The following is a 21,673-nucleotide window of genomic DNA, read 5'->3' on the forward strand; positions in this document are numbered from 1 at the left end:
GCATCTCTTGAAAAATCTACATAAGTTATATCCTCATGCATTCAGTTTAGGTCATAAAAAGAATAAAGTCAGAAATTACTATATTGTATCTATAAGTTGGCAGGATCATGAATTTTTAAATATGGTGAAGACAAGACCTGAAAAGGGAGACTGTTTTTAACACAAATCCAGGCTGTGATTTGATTTGTAAAAGATTGTCTTAAGTCTATCAGCCACAAACTGTTAATTTCTTTCTTTAGAAAGATGCACAATTACTTTTTCAAATTAATAGTTTACTGCCTCAAACTTGTTTCCATGTACCTGTGCAAAAATCCGCAGTCAGAGGTTTATCTAAGGTGATGCTGCCTAACAAAAGGAGACTGGTCAATAAATGGGCAACAGCACAATGCCCTGATTGAAGCATGGGGGACTTGAATACGTGTGTTGACAGATGTTTGCTAAGAATACCATCATGACATAAGACAATCTGTCATCTTAAGGCGGAAAGTTATTCATCAGATCATACAGTTAGTCTGGAAGGGTCCTCAGGAGGTTACATGGTCCAACACCAGCTCAAAGCTGAACCAATTTCAAAGTGAGATCTAACTTTTTTGAAGTTCAGGGAGGTTGCTCAATCAAAGGCAAATTTCATTACACTGCTGTCATTTTATTTCAACAAATCCAAAGTAAGGTAGACCAGCCCAGTGCATGAACTCATCTGACAAGATTCAAGTTCTGAGATAAGTATGGCAATGGAGACAGTTGGATAGAAACAGTGGTACGTGCTTTGGGGCATTATATGCCTTCTCATGCCTATTTACCTTCATTCAGCAGCTGCTTGGTGCTCTAATAATATAATTTCTCCATGGTTACTGTTGAACACTGAGAAATTTAAAGAAAGATGTACTTTGATCACCTATTTCAAAGTGAGCTTTGGCTTACAAATTCCTTGATTAGGAGGAGGAAGCCTGTTAGGGTCACTATTTACCTGTCAGTAGAAAAACTGCAGAGGCCTCTTAACCAAGTAGCATAATTTTTTCACATTTGGTAAGATGAAAAATGCAAGAGTTTGAATACAACAGGGAATTGATAGCTCAGGCTAAGTTTAGAGTACAGTATTTCTAGGAGTACAGCTATGGTAACTTTAAAGTATTTTCTAGATACCAGAAGTAGCGTGACTGTGTTTGCTTGATGCTACCCCAGCAGTTCACAGCATTACCATACCAAGAGTTCTTGCAAGAAGAGCTTTTTTTCCTGTGAATCAGTGCAAGAAATGTTGGATGGGAAACAAAGTGTGCATTCCCTGCTGGGAGCAGCTATGAGTTCTAGCCACGAAAAGGAAGCACAGGCTCACAGTGGGCAATTGACTGGAGCAATGACTGGGAAGAAATGAGGAGGAATGATAGCAGGAGTAGTAAGATATACTTGACAGTGAAGATAAAACAGAATGAAGCACCTAACTTTTAGGTTACTCCTGAGTGTATAATTAATCACAGAAAAGTTTTCTGATGTTTGTATTTTATCAGCAGGGTTCTCAGATGTCAGCAGTGCTTTGAAATGTCTTTTTTATCTATGCATCACTAATATTTAAAAAGGAAGTACGTTTGTTTAATTACTGTAGTTCTAGGACAATTTATAAATCTGTCAGTTTTAATTTTTGTTACGTTTTGTGACAAGAAGATTATGTGTATTTCAGTTTGATGTGTTTAAGAATTAGTTGTCACTGAAGGCTGCTATTTGAAATACATTTAAAATAAGAATAGTGCTTATATATGCTTCACTAAGTACACAAGGAATTAAGGCATTCCTTTTTGTTCTCAACAAATGCTAAAGCTGGAAGATTAAACATATAGAGAATTTTGCACATAAATTGTTGTTCTGAGACTGTTTGGCTCTGAAAGACAACCTCAAGATATAAAAAAGCCAGTTTTAGAACAGGTTTTTAGAGAAGGATTTGTAGAACTTTACATTTTCATGTACTTTTTACAAGATGGATGATGTTCAGCAATCTTCCCTAAACCCCTTTTCCCAAACTGATGGGTAGCCTAATCTAGCATGTAATATTGTTTATGGAATTTTTGAGAAAATATATTAATCCTTAAAGGTGGCAGACTTATAGACTAGTCAGACATAATTTTGTACATTTTTACAGCAGTTTAAGCTTTTGTTGTTGCTTGTGAATGTTCTGACTTTACCATAAGGACTTCAAAAGCAAGTTCAAGGTAGATTTTTAGTGCACTTATCTGCAAGTGTTCTTCGTAAAGCGTGACTTGTAGACTTTGATGGAGATAAGGACTCCAATAAAATTAAATTCATATTGTTCTCTTGGGTATTGCTAAAAGCTTTGTTTTTAGAGAAGAATGAAAAACGTACCATTGTGATACTGTCAGAGAGATTTTATATCCAGTAGAAGCTAAGACTTGTTGTTCATCTCAGTACTGCAATTATAGGATCATAGAATCATTTAGACCGGGAAAGACTTTAAGAATCATTGAGGCCAACCGTTAACCCAGCACTGCCAAGTCCACCACTAAACCCTGTCCCTAAGTGTCACATCTATGCATCTTTTAGATATCTCCAGGCATGGTGACTTAACCACTTCTCTGGGCAGCCCTTTCTAATGCTTGACAACCCTTTCCATGAAGACTTTTTTCTCTATATCCAGTCTAAGCCTTCCCTGGTAGAACTGCAGGCAGTTTGCTCTTATTGCTTATAACCTTGAGAGTAGACACCCTCCCCCACCTCACTGCAACCTCCTTTCAGGTAGTTTTAGAGACCAATAAGGTCTCCTCTGAGCTTCCTCATCTCCAGACTAAACAACCCCAGCTCCCTCAGCTGGTCATCATAAAAATTTTGCTCCAGACCCCTCACCAGTTTTGTTGCCCTTCTCTGGACATGCTCCAATACCTCAATGTATTTCTTGTAGTGAGGAGGCCAAAACTGAACACAGGATTTAAGGTGCAGTCCCACCAGTGCTTAGTACCAGGGGTAGATCCCTGCCTTGGTCCTGCTGGCCATGCTATTTCTGCACGTGATTGAAATGGCACCCAATTTAAACCCAGAAATTCCTAGGTGAGGCTACATAATGTAAAAATGTGTCTTGTTCACTCCTTAATGTTGTAGCTAACAGAACAGTATGCAAAAATGTAGTTTTAAAAATTTTTTTGCAGGATGATTCACCTTTGCAATCTAACAATGTAGTGTGGAAATGGGTGTTAACATGCCATGCATATTGTTAATAGTAAAGGGCAACAATGGGCTTAGTAAAGTAAGAATGGAAGCAATTATTTCTCAAGCCTTTATTGTCTGTATGTGGAGGTTAGACTAGGTGCTTATAAAGTAATTTAGCCTTTTGGTCCTTTATCCTTTGTCCTATGGTGATTCTACCAAGAAATATTTGAGACTCTACCATCTACCCTGTAAAGAAATTCCAAGCCAGTTTTCCTGTGACAGTTAAATGTCATTTGCATTTAAGTGTTTATGTTCCATTTGAAGAAGAAAAAACCCCTACTTTCCACGCTTCAAGGCATTTCTGACAAAAATCGTGGGTACAGGAGCTCCAAGAAAGTTGTCAAAATGTTGCAATGGCATTCATGCATTCTTTTTTTTACTGAACTAAACCACAGAATTTAGAGCTGAGGAAAAGAGGAGTTTGGAGTTTCCTTTGATCGTCCAAAGTAATCAGAATGAAGTCTTCAAAAAGACTGTCAAGGAATGAATCTACCCTTCCTTTTTTATCTCTTTTATTCCCAGACTGTAATGTGTGGGATTTACATGGATTTTGCCATGGCAAAGATTTATACAATTGTTCGTCCCAGATCACATTAAATCAATAAATCATTTTTTACCAATAGCATTGACTGTTTTTGCCTTTTACCTTTTTACCTTTGCACTTGAAACACTACCAGAAATGGGAACGTGTATGCTCTTAGAATACTTTGAACACCCTTAAGCAGCTTTATTTGGACAGATGCCTTATTTTATTACCTTTCCTAAAAATACAAACAGTGATGAATAACATTCTGTTTGAGGGTTGGGGCATTTTTTTATCAGTTTCCTGAGCAGCTGCTAGGCATTTTCTTCTTAATATGATCTAGGATTCTCTGCTGTCAGTAGATAGAAGCTGAATGTAAATGCTTTCCCCTCTGTCCAGAAGGTCAAATGCAAATAAAGGGTCTATAAGCAAATAAAGGGTCTATAATGAACAGTTGCTTTTTGTTATAACTAAATGCAGAAATCAATAATGCAGTACAAAAGCTGTTTGAAGGTAAAATGACAAATCTAACAAAAGTCTGGGATGTTTATTCAGCAGCTTGTCAATTTTCTGCATTCTCTTTCATCTGATTGATAAAAATAATCTGTGTTGAACTTTAGTACAAGTTAATAGTGAGAAATTTCATTAGCTTGCAAAAGAAATAAAAGCAGATATTTTTGCAGTTTCATATAGAGTATTGTAGTAGTATTTTCAGAACTGGGGTAAATAAAGAATAATAGCTAACACAAGAGGTTTTAATTACCATTAGGGAGGTAATTGAAATTTTTTCTGAGGGGACAAAGCTACACTATGTAGCTAATTAAAGAAAATGTGCCAGTCCTTCAGAGACTGGATAATAATTTTTATTGTTATGTTTTAGCCCCTACTGTTCTAGAAATGGAAAATGTATAGTTATGAAGTTTATGACACCTAGTGTTTATCCAAAGTGATGTAATGATCGTATCAGCCACAGTCAGATGCAGTGTATGGTGGCATGTTGCAGCTCTCTATTTTGCTTTGTGCATCACAAAATGCTCTAATTTTGTCTAAGACTGATAATTTTATTGTGTGTATGAAAAGAGATGAGAAAGAACTGATGTAGATATACATCATCAGAGTGGAATAAATTAAAACTATAGGGTATTACCTTTGTTAAATGGCAGAAAAGGTAGTCATGTTTCCATAAGAGAATTGTTAATGAATTATTTTCTGTCTCTGGGTACAAATAGAGTATCTCTGCATTCTTTTGACTGTATTCATTTTCTGTGAGTGTCTTCTTCATCTCTCCCAGACTGGTTGCTTTCTAAATTCTTTGGAAACCTTCTCTACCTTAACCCTGTCTCATTAGTGTCTGGTGATTAAACCTCCTTTCTAGAAGCAATATTTCCCCTCCACCCCTTTCTTCACAGCAATAGCTTTAATCACTTTGTAAATTGACCTCAGTGACCTTCTGCCTGTTATGGTATGCAAAATTCTGGTAACATTTTGATGAAGAATCTTGGAATCATAGAATGCATTGGGTTGGAAGGGACCTTAAAGGGACCTTAAAGGTATCTAGTTCCAGGCCTCTTCATCCACAATTTCTCTAGACCGCTTGTTCCAGTGTCTCAGTACCCTCACAGTAAAGAATTCTCTCCCTCATGACTTTTATTGCAAATACATGTTTCCTCAGTCATGATGGGTGTCTACTTTCTTTGGCAAGTGCGTTGTATTTTTATAGACCCATAAATATGGGATTGTTGTGGCTTGCAATGGTCACAGGCTTTGTGTTTGGCTGACAGCAAGGTCCACATTGCGTATCTGGCTTTGGCTGGCTGGACTTGTCGTAGGCTGCCTGGAGATTTGGTCTGACTTTTAGGAGCATATATCTAATGAAAAAATAATAAATTCTATCTGCTTTATTATAGCTCTTGCTATAGCTTAGCTTTGTGCAGTTGTGTGGTGTAACCCACCTTGATAGGTATGCTTTGTATTTAATAAATAGTTATAACATGCAGTTACTCTGTGTAGAGTTAACTGTCTATAACCCTAGACTAAAATGAAACGTAGAAGAGTAAAGACATGTGACCATAACTGACACCTTGAAAGTACAGGCATGGCGTGATATTAGAGGCCTCAGACCTATGAACCACTTAGCAATTACTGGTCATCAAATACTGTGACCTTGAGAGCAGAATAAAATCAGTTTTAAGGGAAAAGAAGAGAAGAAATAACAGATATGTGGCATATATAAAACCCATCATATATGATCGGTTAGGATGTAATGAGGAGTTGTAGACTAGTGAAGAAATAACAAGATGTAAAGCACATTAGCAAGCATAAAAATTAGTCCAAGAGGAGCCTAGAAAGAGAGAAGGAAGAAACAGGCAACATCTTACTTCTCATGGCAAAGGATTTGGGATGCTGATAACTCAATCACCATACCATACCTACACAGGTTCAAACCACTGAATCCAGAGGGTCAGTGGAAGGGTGAGCAAGGGGTAGATACTGGAAAAATTGTTTATATTTGTCATTTTTGTGGTGTTTGGTTTGGAGTGCGTTAGTGCCATTGTTAATGGACTAATGGTAACTCTTTGATTAGACTGTTATAGGTTTCATTAGGACTATAAATAAGTTCCTGACTTTTCATGTACAATATATACCTTTTGCCTATCTCAGCATTCTGAATGTGACAAGTCATTGGGAATTCAAACAACCTGTTCTGTAACTTGGCTATCACAGCTCAGTAACAGTATGCCTCTTATGATTTTAGGTCCTTTATGCAGGGGAGTCTGGTTTCCTTGCAAAATTAGTGGAGCTCTGACAGAGCAATCCAATTCCTTTAACTAGGAATTGTCTTCTTTTCATTGATTGTGTAAAGTCTGTGTGCTCCTTACATTAACACTCTTACCAGATTTATCAGTTCCACTTCCCTTCTTGTCAATTCCCTTTTATTTGGTAACTGGATCCTCAGTGGCAAAAATGTTAACTTGAAATCTTGTTTTTCAGAGTTTCTTCAGGCTTCCTTTCTTGTGCATCTTTTCCCTGCTTCCATTCTGGTTTATTTTCACTCTTTCCTATTTACTGCTCTCATTACAGCATACAACCTTTTTAAGTAATTTTGCTATCTGTAATCCAGTGTTCTTCATTATTCTGAAGAGCTGGGGAATGCATACCATTTATATTTCAAAGATGTATATAAACTATAGGTAAAATGACTAACCCATGTTTCAAGTGTGTTCACTGAGAGATTTTCTTGCTGCTTTTTGATTCATAGAGATGACTCTTCATTTTCTAACAATGAATGCCATGAAATGCAGAGTTCTACTATCTTTTCTCGCCTTGCATGAACAAGTACTTCAAATCTTGACAGCTTTTTTTCTCAAGTTAAACCAGTTTTGCCACTGATGAGGTTTTTTGACATCTTGTTTTTGAGCTAAATAAAATTCTTCAAGGAAATTTGTGAGCTTTGTAGTTAAATAAAATCTGATTTGGGGTCTTCAACTTTTGTTTAGAAAACACAATAACTTTGCTCAACACCAGGCGGTGTACAATATCTGATTAATGCTGTTGTGGTTGATGTGATCTGCAGCAGGTTTTTTTTTTAGGTTTCCAAGGGAACAGTGCAATGGGGGCATATGGGGGTATGATTATACATATGTATGTATAGCAGTTTCTTAAAATATAAAAGAAGCAAGATTGGAGGTGGGCTAAATATCCATATTTATAGCAGAGCTGTACTCAGCCTAGATCTTCCCATACAGCAGTGTAAAACCTCTCACTTGGTCTAAGAGAGCCTGAATTTTACCTGTATGACTTTGTACCAAACTCGTGTACCATCAGGTAGCCACAGTGCAGTTTGTTTTCTGACCTATACCAATAATGATTTTCACTATTTTCTAAAATTTGTTCACTAGATAACCTCAGAACAAATTCTCCTACAAAAGTAATTAATGGTTCATGGCATTAAATACAGTCCATAAAATAGAATAGACGTCACTGAAGGTTTTTCCTTGTAAGATTTGTTTATGTACCCAGTTGGATATGTGTAGGCGAGCTGTTTTCGATGAGAAGGAAAGTTTACTCAGAGTATCATGTTCTCTGGAATTACCAAAATAATAGAATGTAAGTGTAGGTAAGAAGAAAAATATAAAAGTTGTCATGGCAATCAGATATCTGATTTGCAGTAGCCTGAGCTGGCAGTACTTAGTACAGATTTGTCAAGCTCTGATTTTAGGAACCATCAAAATTCAAGTAAATTTATTCAGTTAAATAGCATGGTTCAGTTAAATAGTAGCATGGTTGTAGGGGAAATTTCTTTCAAAGCTGAAAGGACTGATGACCTTGTTGTTCAGTTTGTGTGTACATGTTATTTGCTTTAGCTTAATCCCAAGTTTGTTATGACTCTTCTGAGTTGTCTGTTTATCTCCAGTTGTTCAGCATAAATGAAGACTTTGCTCTTATCTTCTCCATGATCTGTGTGTTGATACATAATATGCTGTAGTATTGTTGAAGGTCAGGGAAGACACTTGCCTCAGTGATTATATTTGAAATAACCAAAAGGCATGCCTGTTGTTTTTGTTAATCTCAGCTGTAATGAAGTATGCTCTTTACAATTTATTTGTATACCACAGATGTAGTAGATGAAGTTATACTTCCTTGGTTCTAGAAGAATAAATGTTGGAAAATAATTATATGTCCACCCTTGCATTTTGCATGTTTTCTACCAAACATAAGGAAGAGTATGATTGATTAAATCTGATGAATACTGAAAAAAAGATTGTAATTTCAGTCATTATGAAAGTACTATTTCTAAGTAAAAACTACTGATTATGCTATATTGGTTTATTAGAATTTGTTTCTTCAGATTTTGGATTAATAAATTGTATAACTTTGTATCAGGTTAATTGATGCACTGTAATGAGACTTCTGCGTTTCACCCATAGTTTGGGACCATTCTATGTGCACTTTTTCTTGCATATCAGTGAAGACAGGATTGTGTTGGAGGATGTGGAAAATTGAAATGGTATCAAATATTACTGTTTGAAATTTCTCTAAATTTACCTTTTTGTAGTTCTTTTTTTTAGTTAAGGCCTCAGTCCATCTCTATTGAGATAATTTTGATATATGTCATTATAGCTCAGTTACACATTAGTAATAATTTGCTAATGCTTTTTCATGGCTAGTTTTCATGACATCAAGTAGTGATGTCCATAATCTGTTTGAGTGTCTTATCTTTCATTGTTTTTCTCTTCATTCTCAGGTCTGGCAGTTTCTCTTCAGTTACTTCATGGAGACATAGAACAAATTAGGAGAGAGTATACATCGAGATTTACCCACGGAGTATCCATAACAAGGAAACTAGGTTTTTCCAATATCATAATGCCTGGTAAGAGAAAAATATCTCAATAAGCAGCAAAAGAAAGAACTAATGAGCAATTACTTGATTTTCAGCTGTTTTCCAAATAACTACTGTATTCTGAAACTTCTTAAACAGTTCCAGAGACTTTTATGTTAGTATTTTTTCATAATGTTAGAAGAAAACTGTGTCCCAGTGGCCACATTACATTTATACATTGTATAGTTACTATGCCAATGTCTAATGGACATATGGCCTTAGTAGCCTATTTTGAGAGATGGAACCTCACTATGTAGCAGTGAAGATGTCTGAATGCAAGACTGCTGAGCTTTATGCAGGGAAAAAGATAACCAGCAGAACATTATGTTCTTAGGAGCTGGTAGCTTTCTAAATAAAGACTCAGAGAATTTCGCTGGTACTGTACAGCTTCTGTTTTCACAAGGTTTGTGCCTCCAATACTGGAGACTGGAAACGGATAATAATACAGATATAGAGACTTCATTATGCTTATTTGTATGACAAAATATGCAAATACTTAAGCAGATGCTAAAGAAGGTAGAAAGACTGTATCAGTATGAATGTGAAGAAGCAAATACAGGAAGAAGATTGTAGAATCTATTTATAGCTCCACTCCTGAAATGAAATTTTATAAAATTTAATGGGTTTGTGGAAATTAAAAGACAAATGTCTCTTTAAAGGAAAAGCATACTTGCAAGCAGACCAGTTTGGCATGATTATGGTGTTATGTTGTTGCTGACAAATGTTACAGGGAGGAGCTCACATCCCAGTTTCAGCTGAGTCTACACTCACAGTCTTGACTATCTCAAGTGTAAATCATCCTCATGACTTGTGGATTTTTAATAGAGACTGTCTTCTTCATATAAAGCTCTGTCTTTTCATTCCTGTGGATCTAAATCGGAAGTAAACTAAGGTTCTGAGGCAAGGTTAAATATACTTCAGTACTTCACTAATCGAGGAGATCTTAAATAGGCATTTCAAACTCAGTAATGAGACTCAGCTTTAGCTATGAGCATGTATTTCTGTTGAACTTCTGCCTGAAACTTGACAACTGAGAATTCACTCTTGTGTTCTTACTGCCAATGAAACATCTGTCCTTCTGTGTTCTTGATCAGCACTACTGATCACTTAAAATATGCACATAACACAAGTTAATAAAACAGTTTTAGAATTACTATGAAAATACTCTGCTGGTGGGACTGCAATATTTAGAACAATAAAATGCATGAGTCAAGTGCCATTTAATTTGAAGTTGGTTTATATATGTATGCTTAATGGAAGCATTCAATTGAAATTTTATGGCTTATTAGCTAGGGTTTGTTTGTTGTATTACAGTTGGATTTGTAATTTGAATCAAAAGGGTGTTGTAGATAATGTGGCTGATAACAGTGGAAGCAGCTTTACTGAGCACACTATAACTCCTATTAAGAATACTTTCTCCATTTATCTATGATTTAGTGACCTCCTTCTCAGTGTTATCAAATTTTCTAAGTTCTATAAATAGTTCTTGTATCCCCTCACTTTCTAGTTAGAAATAATGTATTAAACTGCAAAAAACATGTTATACCAGAGTACTGTGTAATGAGCTGGTGGAGGAGTTTCTTGACTCAGTTTCAAAGAGTTGTGTAGGCTCAGTTAGTCCCTTTTTTAGTTAAAAAAATAATACATGGGTTCTGATACGCTTCTTTCTCAGTCCAATTGTATGCATACGTCAGTTCAAATAATGTTCAACTTCTATTCTGTGTTTACAGGCATAGAAGGGATTTCTCCTAAAGAGAAATAATCATCTCACTCTTGTGATGATGAGTTTTAAGGGCTAACCAGAGCATTATGCCCTAGGCACTGAAATGCCCGCAGGAACCTAGCCTTTAAAATCCTTCTTTTATTTTAAAGCTCTTCTTTAATTTTGTTTCTCTTCTATTGTCTTTCTGTTTTAGAGATAAATTAGAGAACTTCATCTTTTACCACTAGAAATGGTGATTAATTAGATCTTATTTTATATTTTTGTTGAAAAGTAAATGTGTTGCTGTGGCTAATTAGCACTTAGGTTAGTGTTCTGAACGAGACTCTCTTGAATTATTCAATAAGAAATACTTCATGCTGCTAAGCTGCGGTATCTCTTTTATAAATGCCATGTTTTAAGTTTCTCTCCTCTTCTGGTGTATTTAAACTCTCTCTGACCTTCATTTTTTGTCATATCAATCCTTTTCTCTGTGGAGGTTATGCTGTTAAAAGTAACTAGAATTTTGTTGACAATAATAATGCATGTTTTTATAGAGTGATGCTTTCTGTGTCACTACAGCCTGACAGAGGGAAGCCACAGAATGCACTGTCCAGGACCCCTGGAATTTTTTAATGAAGAACTCCAAGTGTTTTAGGAAATGAAGTAGATGACTGGAAAAAAAAGTAGATGGCAGTGATTCAGAAAGGCTGTGACATAGGTAACTCACTTTATTCTAGCCAACAGAAGAAGGACAGGAAGTAAAAGTGTCATCTTCTGAGTCTAATCTATATGCATTTTCTGGGTTTGATGAGGATTTCAGGGCAGACTTTACATGACCACTAGTAAAGTCCATTCCAAAATTCTGGTGTGGTAGTCTGCAGATATACAAGCCAAAATTCTCAGAAAGCTTTGTACAACATTAAAGGATAACTGTGCTTGCACATTGAGTTTCTGTGTTGAATATTTCGTGAAAAGATCAGATGACCACACCGTTACTTAGTATGTAAAATTTAGCATTTAATATTTACAAATGTATTATACCTTTGAGGAGCACTGTACATTAACATATGTAATAGGAAGTTTTTTTTTTCCTTACATACTTTTCCCAGCTTTTTAAATATTTTATGTAGTGCACTCTTATGGAATCTGTTTCCAAATTCAACTTAGGGCATCTGTATCAGTGTGTAACTTCAGTGCTACATATGTTCATGTGTTCTAGAACACTTGCATGTATATATTCTTTTGCATCTTTGTGGAAGATATCTGATTCCATAATTAAGCCTGATCACTAGTTTGTGTTGTCTGGGGTTTTTAGGATTGGAATAAACCCTTGCACAGCTGTTTGTCTGTACGGGGACTTAACTGAAGGAGCCATAGCTCCCTGCCATGCCTGCCAGTTGTAAACAGACTCTAAACTATTGTGTGGTAAGCTATACTGTCCTTAATAATGCTAAGTCTATTACTGGTAGTTTGCTGATAGATGTCATCTTAATTACTCATTACCTTCAAAGCCAAAATCCATTCAGTGTGAGACACTAGCACATAAAGTAGAGTACTCTCATGTTTTCCTGTAGCAAAGGAAAACTTTTTTTACTAAGTAATTCAGTTAGGTCCAAGCCTTACTTCCTGGAACTTTATCTACAAGCTTTCTCTATGCATGTCTATAGTAATAAAATAAGATAGTTGTTATTTGAAACAACCATAGATTTGATTTTGAAAGACTCTATGTCCTGTAGAGAACAGCAGCTTGACTCAAAATGTCATAGTCCATAAAATGTCCTGCAGTGTATAAACAACTGACCTGTTGGCTGACATCTCAAAAGACTTGCATAGGGCTATATCACGTAGTTATAGCCATGTTTTTATCAGCTTATGATCAGAACTAGTACCATTACCACTGCTGAGGTCTGATCACCACTGAGCTTTGAGTTAAAGATAAGAGTTAATATTTATTTCTGTCCATCAAAATGATTAAACTCTTATGATATTAGAAGAATTGACAAGTCACTGTAATGGTTTTACATTAGCCATTGTTTACCTTGTACCTGAGCTTAGAGTGTCTCTAATACTGGTATCTGTAGCTGAGCTAGTCAGTCTTGACTGGAAAAGTCTTGCCTTGTAATCCTTTGCCCAGAGTTTTATGGTCCTTTTCTAATTCTGTCGTAAATTTTCATACATAGCATTGCTGAAGACTCTACATGAAGCTGCAGTCTTAATTTCTGTAGTGGCATTTTCATTCTTTCAATCTTATTTGTCCAAAATTAAAAATCATATTTTGTTTCTCAGTATATTAACTTTTGTTTGTTTGTTTTTATTTTGTTGGGGTTTTTTGTTTGTGTGGTTTTGTGGTTGGTGTTTGTTTGTTTGTTTGTTTGTTTTGGGTTTTTTAGGGTGGGTTTGTGGGGTTTTTTTGTGGTTTTTTTTTTTTTTTTTGGTTGATTGGGGATTTTTACAGTTTCTGTTCATTCAGCAGGTAGAATGAGGTGCCCTGGATGTTGTTATGCTTTTAAGTTTCCTACATTAAGCTTTCATATGCCTGATTTAAGAATAGTAACTGAAGTTTTTTACCATCATATTTGCACTGCTTTACATTTGTCACCTTTTAACTTTGTGAGATATCCTTAAGCTGCCCAGTTAAATCTCATCAGAATCCTGTCTTTCATAGCTACTGAATATACTATTTATCCTTCATCTGAATTATTAAAAGGTCTTTTATTCTTTTCATGTGCTGGTACACACCTTTCTTACTATTTTCAGAAGCTTTTAAAATGTCTTTTTATACAAATGATCTCACAAAATGCTGTCTTTGTGATAACATGCATTTTTCAATTATGTGATTTTTACCTAGAAGCGTATTTATTCTTTCAAAGCATAGAATAAGAGTCTTGAGAGCAAAAATATAAAGAAAACTGTGGAATATGTTCTCTTCATCATGGTGTCTCTATCTGCAAGTGAGCTTGGACTTGGTAAAGAGCTTTTGATTCTAGGAGAAGAAATAAATGTCTAACACACTTAAAAATTTTTTCTCCCTTGAGCAGTGGAATGAATTTTTCCAAACTTCTTTCTCCTGTGTGAAGTATAAACGGTCTAAATTTAACACCTGCCACTGTTTGCTCTTCTGATTTCCAAGAACCCAGAAATACGTATTTTTAATTATTGAAAGTAATATTGCCTGGATATATTAGTTACACATAACATGTTTAAGCAATATTGTGGAGTAAAGACACCCTGAATTTTGACCTTTCACAAAACTGTAGTACACTATGGGGAATAACCTCTGCTTTTCAAATCCTATTTTAATGCTTTTTAAAAGCTTTGATCAAAGGAATTATTATTTCTACAAGTCACTGGAGAAAACAAAAATACTAATATGTAACTACATATTTGGTAAGACAACTTCAAGGAACTTGTCTATTGTTTTCCTTGTCTTTTCCATCTCCTCTGTCTTACTTTCTTGGTTCCTTAGGAACTGAAGGAAAAAAATAGAAGAAAACTATGGAAAGGCAAGATAAACCAGAATTTAACTGGACTTCCCTTAATTTAAAATATCTGAAAGTGGAGAATAGGGAAAAGGGTCCTCTGCAGGGGAACAAATACAGTTTACAGTATTTGGAAGAATAAGATGGATTTCTATTGAGTATAGAATAAATAGTAGTGGTGCATGGGATGTGTATATAAGGATAGTTATGGCTTGGAAGTCTTTCTTCAATAAACCAGATAAGGAGCACAAGCAAACTAACAAGTGAATGCTTTAGCTCTGTAAAAATAACTGGTCTTTCAAAATTCTATTGGAAATATTTTCTTTATTTTATAGCTATACAAAGTCAACAGGTCAAAGTTTTCCATTAAAAAGGCTTTTAAGTCTTTTATTCCCCACTTGTTTAAAACAACTTTTTTACATATCCTTGTTAAAAAGAAAAGAAAACCGGTGACTGAGAAAAGTTACCAACAGAATCAGTTTATTAATCTTTTTTCCTTGATTTAAATGCCCAGGTTTATTTAATCCAACAGCAAAAAGGCAATAATGTTACCAAAGTAACCAGTGCCCCCAAATCCTAACACATACAGAGTTGTTTAATGTTTCCCATATGTAAACAAGAATATCAAAGATAATATATAAACTAGCTACCAGTATATAAATATAGAGAAAGGGTCTTATTTTTTCCTGCCCATGCCCTGTCATATACTTGGATGCAAACACACACCCTGCCCCAAATAAGTTTTTGTCAAGTATCACGCAGATAATGAAGAAGTCAAGGTATTGCTCTATGAGGGGAAAGTAGCAAATGGACAGCTGACTGGTGGTTGTCACGGTCTGTTAAATCTCAAACACTTTACTGGCAGCTTCAAGCATGTCAGTGAGATTTGCCCCTTTTTTTAAAAAGTGCTGAATATGTTCCCTGATAAGCAGCCAGTCAGTCTTTCAGTATCTTCTAAAATGTGAAGCAAAAAGGAAATTGTTTCAGTAATGGGATTTCACTTCCTACAGTGATGAAATTCTTTGTGAAATGCAGCATACCTGTGTGTCTTCATGAGCTGCTCTCCTTAAGAACACCCTTCTCTCAGATAACATCCTTCTGTATTACAGTTTTCACAAATGATCTCAGATTGCTCAACTTGCATTTTTTTAATTGATTTTTTGTTTAATTAAATATAATGTTTAAGAAATCAGAAAGGGAAGGCAAGAGAATGGCATAGCTGAGTAAAGACATGCTGGTCACACTGAAGTGCAAGAGGGAAATGCACAGCCAGTGGAAGGAAGGACAGATATCCTGGGAAGAGTATAGGGATGTTGTCCAGTTGTGTAGACAGGAAGTTGTCCAATGATGGGGTCAAGAAGGCCAAGGCAAAGCTGGAGCTGAAATTGCCTGGTGATGCAAAGAATAAGAAGGTATTTCGGGCAGAAAAGAAAGGTCAAGAAAAGCATAATCCCTGTGATGAACATGACTGGGCCTGATGAGATGCATCCTAAGGTCCTGAGGAATTTCTGATGTGGTTGCCAGACCACTCTCCATGATATTTGAAAAGTCATGGCAGGTGAAGTACCCAGTGACTGTAAAAAGGGAAACATTGCATGCATTTTTAGAAAAGGATAGAAACACTGGCACAGGTTGCCAAGAGAGGGTGTGGATGTCCCATCCCTGGCAACATTTAAATTCAGATTGGATGGGGCTCTGAGCAACCTGATCTAGTTGAAGATATCCCAGCTCATTGCACAGAAGTTGGATTAGATGACCAAGTTCCCTTCCAACCCAAATCATTCTATGAATCTATGAAATCATCAAGTTCAACTTCCAGAAAGGGATTAGCAAGAGTTCAGTATTTCGGTCTTATTCCAGGACTTAATCTTTTCTTCCCAGACCCACCCCCAAATATATATATTATAAACACATGTATTTTTATATTTTGAGGATTTGCAACCTCCACGTTGTGACTACGGCAAATATCATCAGCTTGTAATGTAACTTGTTGAAATTTAGACTACATTCTGGTGGTAAGTGCTGCATCAGCCAGACATAGGGCCACCTGCTTTTGAATTGAGCTCTTCTGTCTCTCTACTTCTTGAACTGCTTGCTCTTACTGTAGCTTAAGCTATGCCAGTTCTAAGTTTACTGGGCTAAAAAGGGAGTGGAAGATTTCCTGTCCTTGTGTTTTATCTTCCAGTTTTGCTTGTTGTTGTCAGTATATCAGCATGGATGTCATTGAACATCCTAGCTGCTAAAAGGCATAGCATGGATTGACTTGAAGGGTAGGAGGCAAGGTGTACTAATGTTCCTTAGCCCTCTCTTCTAGTTAAAATCACCGTCTGCTTGGATTGTTTTTAGATCCTCCCACTGGCATTTGCTACATAGCTCTTTTCCCATTCTACAAAGTATTTTAAGGATCTTTTCTCTAAAATGTTTTGTATCCACAAGATTTACCTCCTGGGTAATACCATTTTGTCTGTGCCACATCCAGAGATTTTCAGTCCCTACAACTGAAATTGTTTTAGGATCTGCTCAAGTCATTTTAGAGTATAAAGCAAAACATCTCATTAGCTTGTATTTTACGGAGATGTAAATGAACAGGAACTTTCTCTAAACAAAATAATTTTTTTCTCTTTTTCAGTTCATGTTTCTAAAGGACCTATAATTCCAAGCAAAGCTTTCAAAAAAGCAGTTTCTAACAAGAGCTCCTAGTGACTTCTGTGTAATTATTTTTAAATTAGTGGCTGCTGTCAGGACAGCTATAACTATCAGAGATGCTTGTTCATATACAGTCATGCTGTGTTTTTTTACACAACTAAATAATCGAGTTGAAATTTATTTCACTAGGAAGCTGACAAACTAAACTCTTTTCTTTTAACAAAGACAACTACCTTTGATCTTTGACAACTAAATTCAGCTTGAAACCTTATTCCATATTAATATGCTACAAGAGATTCTACAGTTCTAAATGTGGTTGGAATATGAGAAAAGTCTTGCTATAATATTTATGTTGCAGTTGCAACTCACAGTGTCCTCAGTGTAAACAGTTTTGTGATGAAGGATGCTTAGGTTAGGTACAAGTGTTTGTAGAAAAATAAAAGCACAAATGATACCTTCATACAAATATTCTTCTGACAGTTGTACTGATCTGACTGTCTCCTTGCTAGTCATCACCTGTGTTGTTCCTGTCACCTGAGATTCGGTGATAGCATTCAAACCTCTCTGAGCTGGGGGCAGCTTACATGCAGGTCCCATAGCTGGGGTCCACTTGTGAGCAGCAGCAGATCAGTGTTTGTATGTAAGTACTCAGTAGTGATGATACAGCCTTTAACCTATGAAGGAAAGGGAGTCTGCAGAGCCATCCCATAATGAAACTGTGTGGTGGACATAACAGGACCCCTGAGCATGTATTGTTATCTCAGCTTGGAAATTACTCCTGGCTTTTTTCTCTCAACTGGTTATTTAAAATTTGTGATTTATAGTTGGCAGGTTCGGGAAGGCTGACCTCCATTAACTAAGTGCATCCTCCAGCAGTCTGTCTTGTAGCTGTTCTTTGACTTTACTTGGCTTTTCCTCCTGTTCCTTATAATAGACTTTTACATGTAATGATGATTAGGTCTCTGTCCCCAGCTTCCAGTCAGCCCTCGAACAATTCATTACTAGCTGGATTAAAGTCATGAAGCTTCTGTTTTTTCATAGGTCAGAAACCTTGATCTGTAATGTACCTGGTTAACACCTACAACTGAGGCAAGAAGAGTTTGGAGTTTATCCTCTCCCAGCCCATGAAAAGTGTTTTCAAGTTATTTTTTGCCAGATCAAAGCTGCAATGTATGGGCAGGACCATATGAAGTGGCAGGTACTGCCAGTGCTGTGCTGTACACATTCTGATTGAGCAAACCAGACATTTCAATTCAGCACCTTTCACTTACAATTAAATTCACATACTGGAGAAAATATCCTTGCAGAATGTGCACTGAAAACTTGAGCTGCGTTGGAAAGTTTGGACTGTGTAATCATCCACATTACTGCAGTTTTACTTTTTTGTTTTGTTTTGTTTTGTTTTTTTAATTCTATGGAATTTCAGTTCCCATATAGCTTTAGCCTTCACTTCATATTAGAAACTCTTGTAGGAGTTTGTCAGTCTACTTTTGATTAGCCAGATAGGTGAAATAAAAGGGTGCTAACTAAGTAGTGCCAAAGCCTTGGGGTTATTGCATCACTTCTGTAATTAGCACAGAATACCTTTTCAACACATTGCATTATTGTCAGAAGTAGGAATAAACAGCTTCCCCAGATACACACTTTGATCCTCACAGTTCTGTTTTTCCAAGAGACAACTTTTTTGATTTCTTAGGCCAATTAAAAAGGTAAAACACAACAGGTTTGAATTTTTTAAAAAAACCCTTAAAATGCAATGAAACACTATTTCTAAAAGCCTGCTTAACTTCTCTGAAGCTTCAGTTACTTCTTTTAAAAATGCTTTAATTTTTTGCATAGAATCATAGACTGGTTTGAGTTGGAAGGGACCTTTAATCATCATCCCTGCCACCCCCATGGACAGTAACATCTTTCACTAGATCAGGTTGCTCAAAGCTATTTCCAGTCAGACCTTGAACACTTCCAGTGATAGGACATCCCATTCCACTGTCATTTGCATTTAAATCCTGTACAGTTTACTCTGTTTAAAAAGGAAAAATTACGATTTTCACTGAGTTTCATCTGGGCTAGATCATTAAATTTGTGGTGGAAATGGTTATTCAGTTATGATTATATTTCTGTGAAGACCCCATGGAAAACTGAAATAAATCCATGCTGGTAATTGAAAATAATAACTGAATGTAGCACAAATGCATGTAGGATTCAAGTTCTTCTTAAAGAGAAATTGCTACAACTACAAGTCGTTTGCTAAAATCAGCTTTATAACAAAGCTTCTTTTTTTTTGATTGCTGAGTGTAGTCATTTTTTTTGAATGTAAAATGCTTGAAACTGACCAACAGCCGGCACTAACTAGAACAAAGCCTAGTATAAGCATATGCTAAGCAAGGACCCAACATGCTGTAAGCTCTTTGGTAACCGTACTGTATTAGCTTCTAAAATCTTTGTAGTCAAATATTACTGCAATGTAGGAATAAACAGAATCTAGCAGTTTTAAGGGTAATTTTGTGACTTGAATAAGCATAAGAACAGCTTTACAAATTCAGATCAAGGGTCCATCTAGCTGAGTGTTGTAAGTTACACCCAAGGAAGAGTAAAAACTGTGTATGCATATATGCATATATGCATGTATGGTAATTACCCCCTGATGCTGTCCCAGCCTCCAGCTATTTACAACTCCAGGGATTTCCTGAGTGCTTGCGATTACCTGTTTCATATCCTGTAGTTGATCTTTATTCCATGATTTCGCCATCCTTTGCTTTCATGAATACATTTCTTACATTCTCAACATCCTTTGGAAAGGTTTTCGCTTGTGTTTGGTTTCTGCTTTGATTTTGCTTTTGTGGTCTTTTTTGGTTGTTTTGTTGTTTTGGTTTGTTTGTTTGTTATTGTTTTTTGAAAAAGTCTTGCCATCTATGACCTGAATAGCCATGACTTTTTGCTTTTTTTGAACATGTTTCCCAACAGGAACCAGAGACTGATTCAGTGGTTGCATATACTTACTAGTAATTCAGCTCTTTCATCCTTGACTTCATACAAAACTCTTAAGTGAATACCATCTGGTATTTTTCTGTTGATTCTGTCTAGCTGTGTTCTAGCCTTGGTCCATAGTTGTTTCAGAAGGTGATTGATGATACGCTAATACAATAGCAGATTTCCACCCCTTTTTTATGGGCAAGGGTCTAGAGGCTTGATAATATAGCAGTTTCTTTTTTACTTTTTTTAATGTTTGGATTGGGCTTTGGAGGAACCATTTAACTACTTTGAACACAGTGATAGAATAATGTTATAAAAATACTAGAAGACTACAGACAGATCATTGTTTCTGGTACTTGAAAAATTACTGAAGAGTCTCATGCAATAAAATAAATGGAAGGAATGTGAAACATGAGAGTGCCATGAAAAGTTCAAGCAAGTCAAATTCTCCTTGCAAATTAAAATGAAACTGTAAATTGAAGATGCCCTAATTATTTATAAGTTACATATCTTTTAATTCATTTTATCAACAGTACAAATACCTATCTTGTGGTTGCCTTCTTGGTTGCCTTCTAAGTGGCACATCTATAAATATACTAAATTAGCATACTTGATTTCTTTTCACAGTGCTGAGTGAAAATCTGCTTTGTTAAAAGATGATATTCCCTTTTCACTAAGCTTCCATTCTCCATATGAAAGCATATATTCTTAATTTATCTTTCTACCAAATCCAGGAATAGGAATTTTAGAAGATACTCCTAATTATTATGCTGTTCATCCTTCCTTATACTGCATTTCACTAGGAAAGTCCAATTGTTTCAAAGTAGTTCTGGTAACATTTGTGCAGAGCTAGATTAGTTTACACTTTCTAGAAATACATTTAGCATCTTCAAACAGAAAAAGGACTTCCCTACCATGGCACTCCAGTCACAACCAGTACTGCTTTTCCCTCTGTCCTATGCTACCTGCAACCACTCTTCCTTTTGTCAAATATAAACTTTGCTGTTTGTGTCAGCTGAAATTAAAATAAAATTAACATTGATCTCATCCATAAGATCTGTTTATGTTCTGACAGAATGTTTAGCGTGATATTGCATGAACGTGCAAAGAATTTCAATTTAAATATGTTAGCAGTATTTAATAACTTGTGCATACCATGTAGCACTTAGGTAGTGTCTCTACTGGATTTGTAGTTTGAATGTCCTGATGAAGACTTTAATTTCCAATAAGCAAGAAATAAGCTAACTAAGCTAACTTTTTGCTAGTAAGCTTTGGAACATCCTATTAATGTAAAATATGTTGATCTTTTGGATTACAAAGATGAGATTGAAAGCTCACAATCTGGGAAGACTGCCCTTCTATTGGAAAGAACACCAACTTCTTGGTTTTTCCTTTTCAAAATGATACACTTTCTTTTGAAGTTAAATGGAAAAAGGTTGTAATCAGTTAAACAGACAACTATTATGATTACAAATGAAAGAAAGTACCTAGACACCAGCTTCAGTATAGCTGGAGATGCCACTGTAAAGACCAAATAGACCTTACAGATGAGTAAAAGCCCCTAGAATTGGTTTAGTATGGCAGATAATCTTTGGGTTTTGAGAGGGATGAAGATATGTTGCTTTTCTTTGTTTCTGAAAACAATTATTTAAAATCCAAACATACTGGTAAATTGTGGGTGTGCTTATAAGATGAAAATCTAGTTAAGTACTAAAAGCAAGAAGTAAGCAAATTGGACTGACTTTTGGACACCTTGTGTT

General features: G+C 35.9%; 1 protein-coding gene across 4 annotated transcripts in view; it reads left to right on the forward strand.

The window, feature by feature from the left end:
• The window catches only part of DOCK4 (dedicator of cytokinesis 4), a 241,377-nt gene that overhangs the window by 129,935 nt on the left and 89,769 nt on the right, over positions 1–21,673 (forward strand). For all 4 annotated transcript variants that reach the window (XM_050324050.1, XM_050324052.1, XM_050324051.1 and 1 more), the window contains exon 13: positions 8,979–9,104. In XM_050324050.1, coding sequence (XP_050180007.1) covers positions 8,979–9,104 — 126 coding nt within the window. The remainder of the gene's footprint in view (positions 1–8,978; positions 9,105–21,673) is intronic.

Source organism: Myiozetetes cayanensis, unplaced genomic scaffold (assembly GCF_022539395.1).
Source record: "Myiozetetes cayanensis isolate MyiCay16 unplaced genomic scaffold, myiCay2020 scf3, whole genome shotgun sequence".
Lineage (NCBI taxonomy): Eukaryota > Metazoa > Chordata > Aves > Passeriformes > Tyrannidae > Myiozetetes > Myiozetetes cayanensis.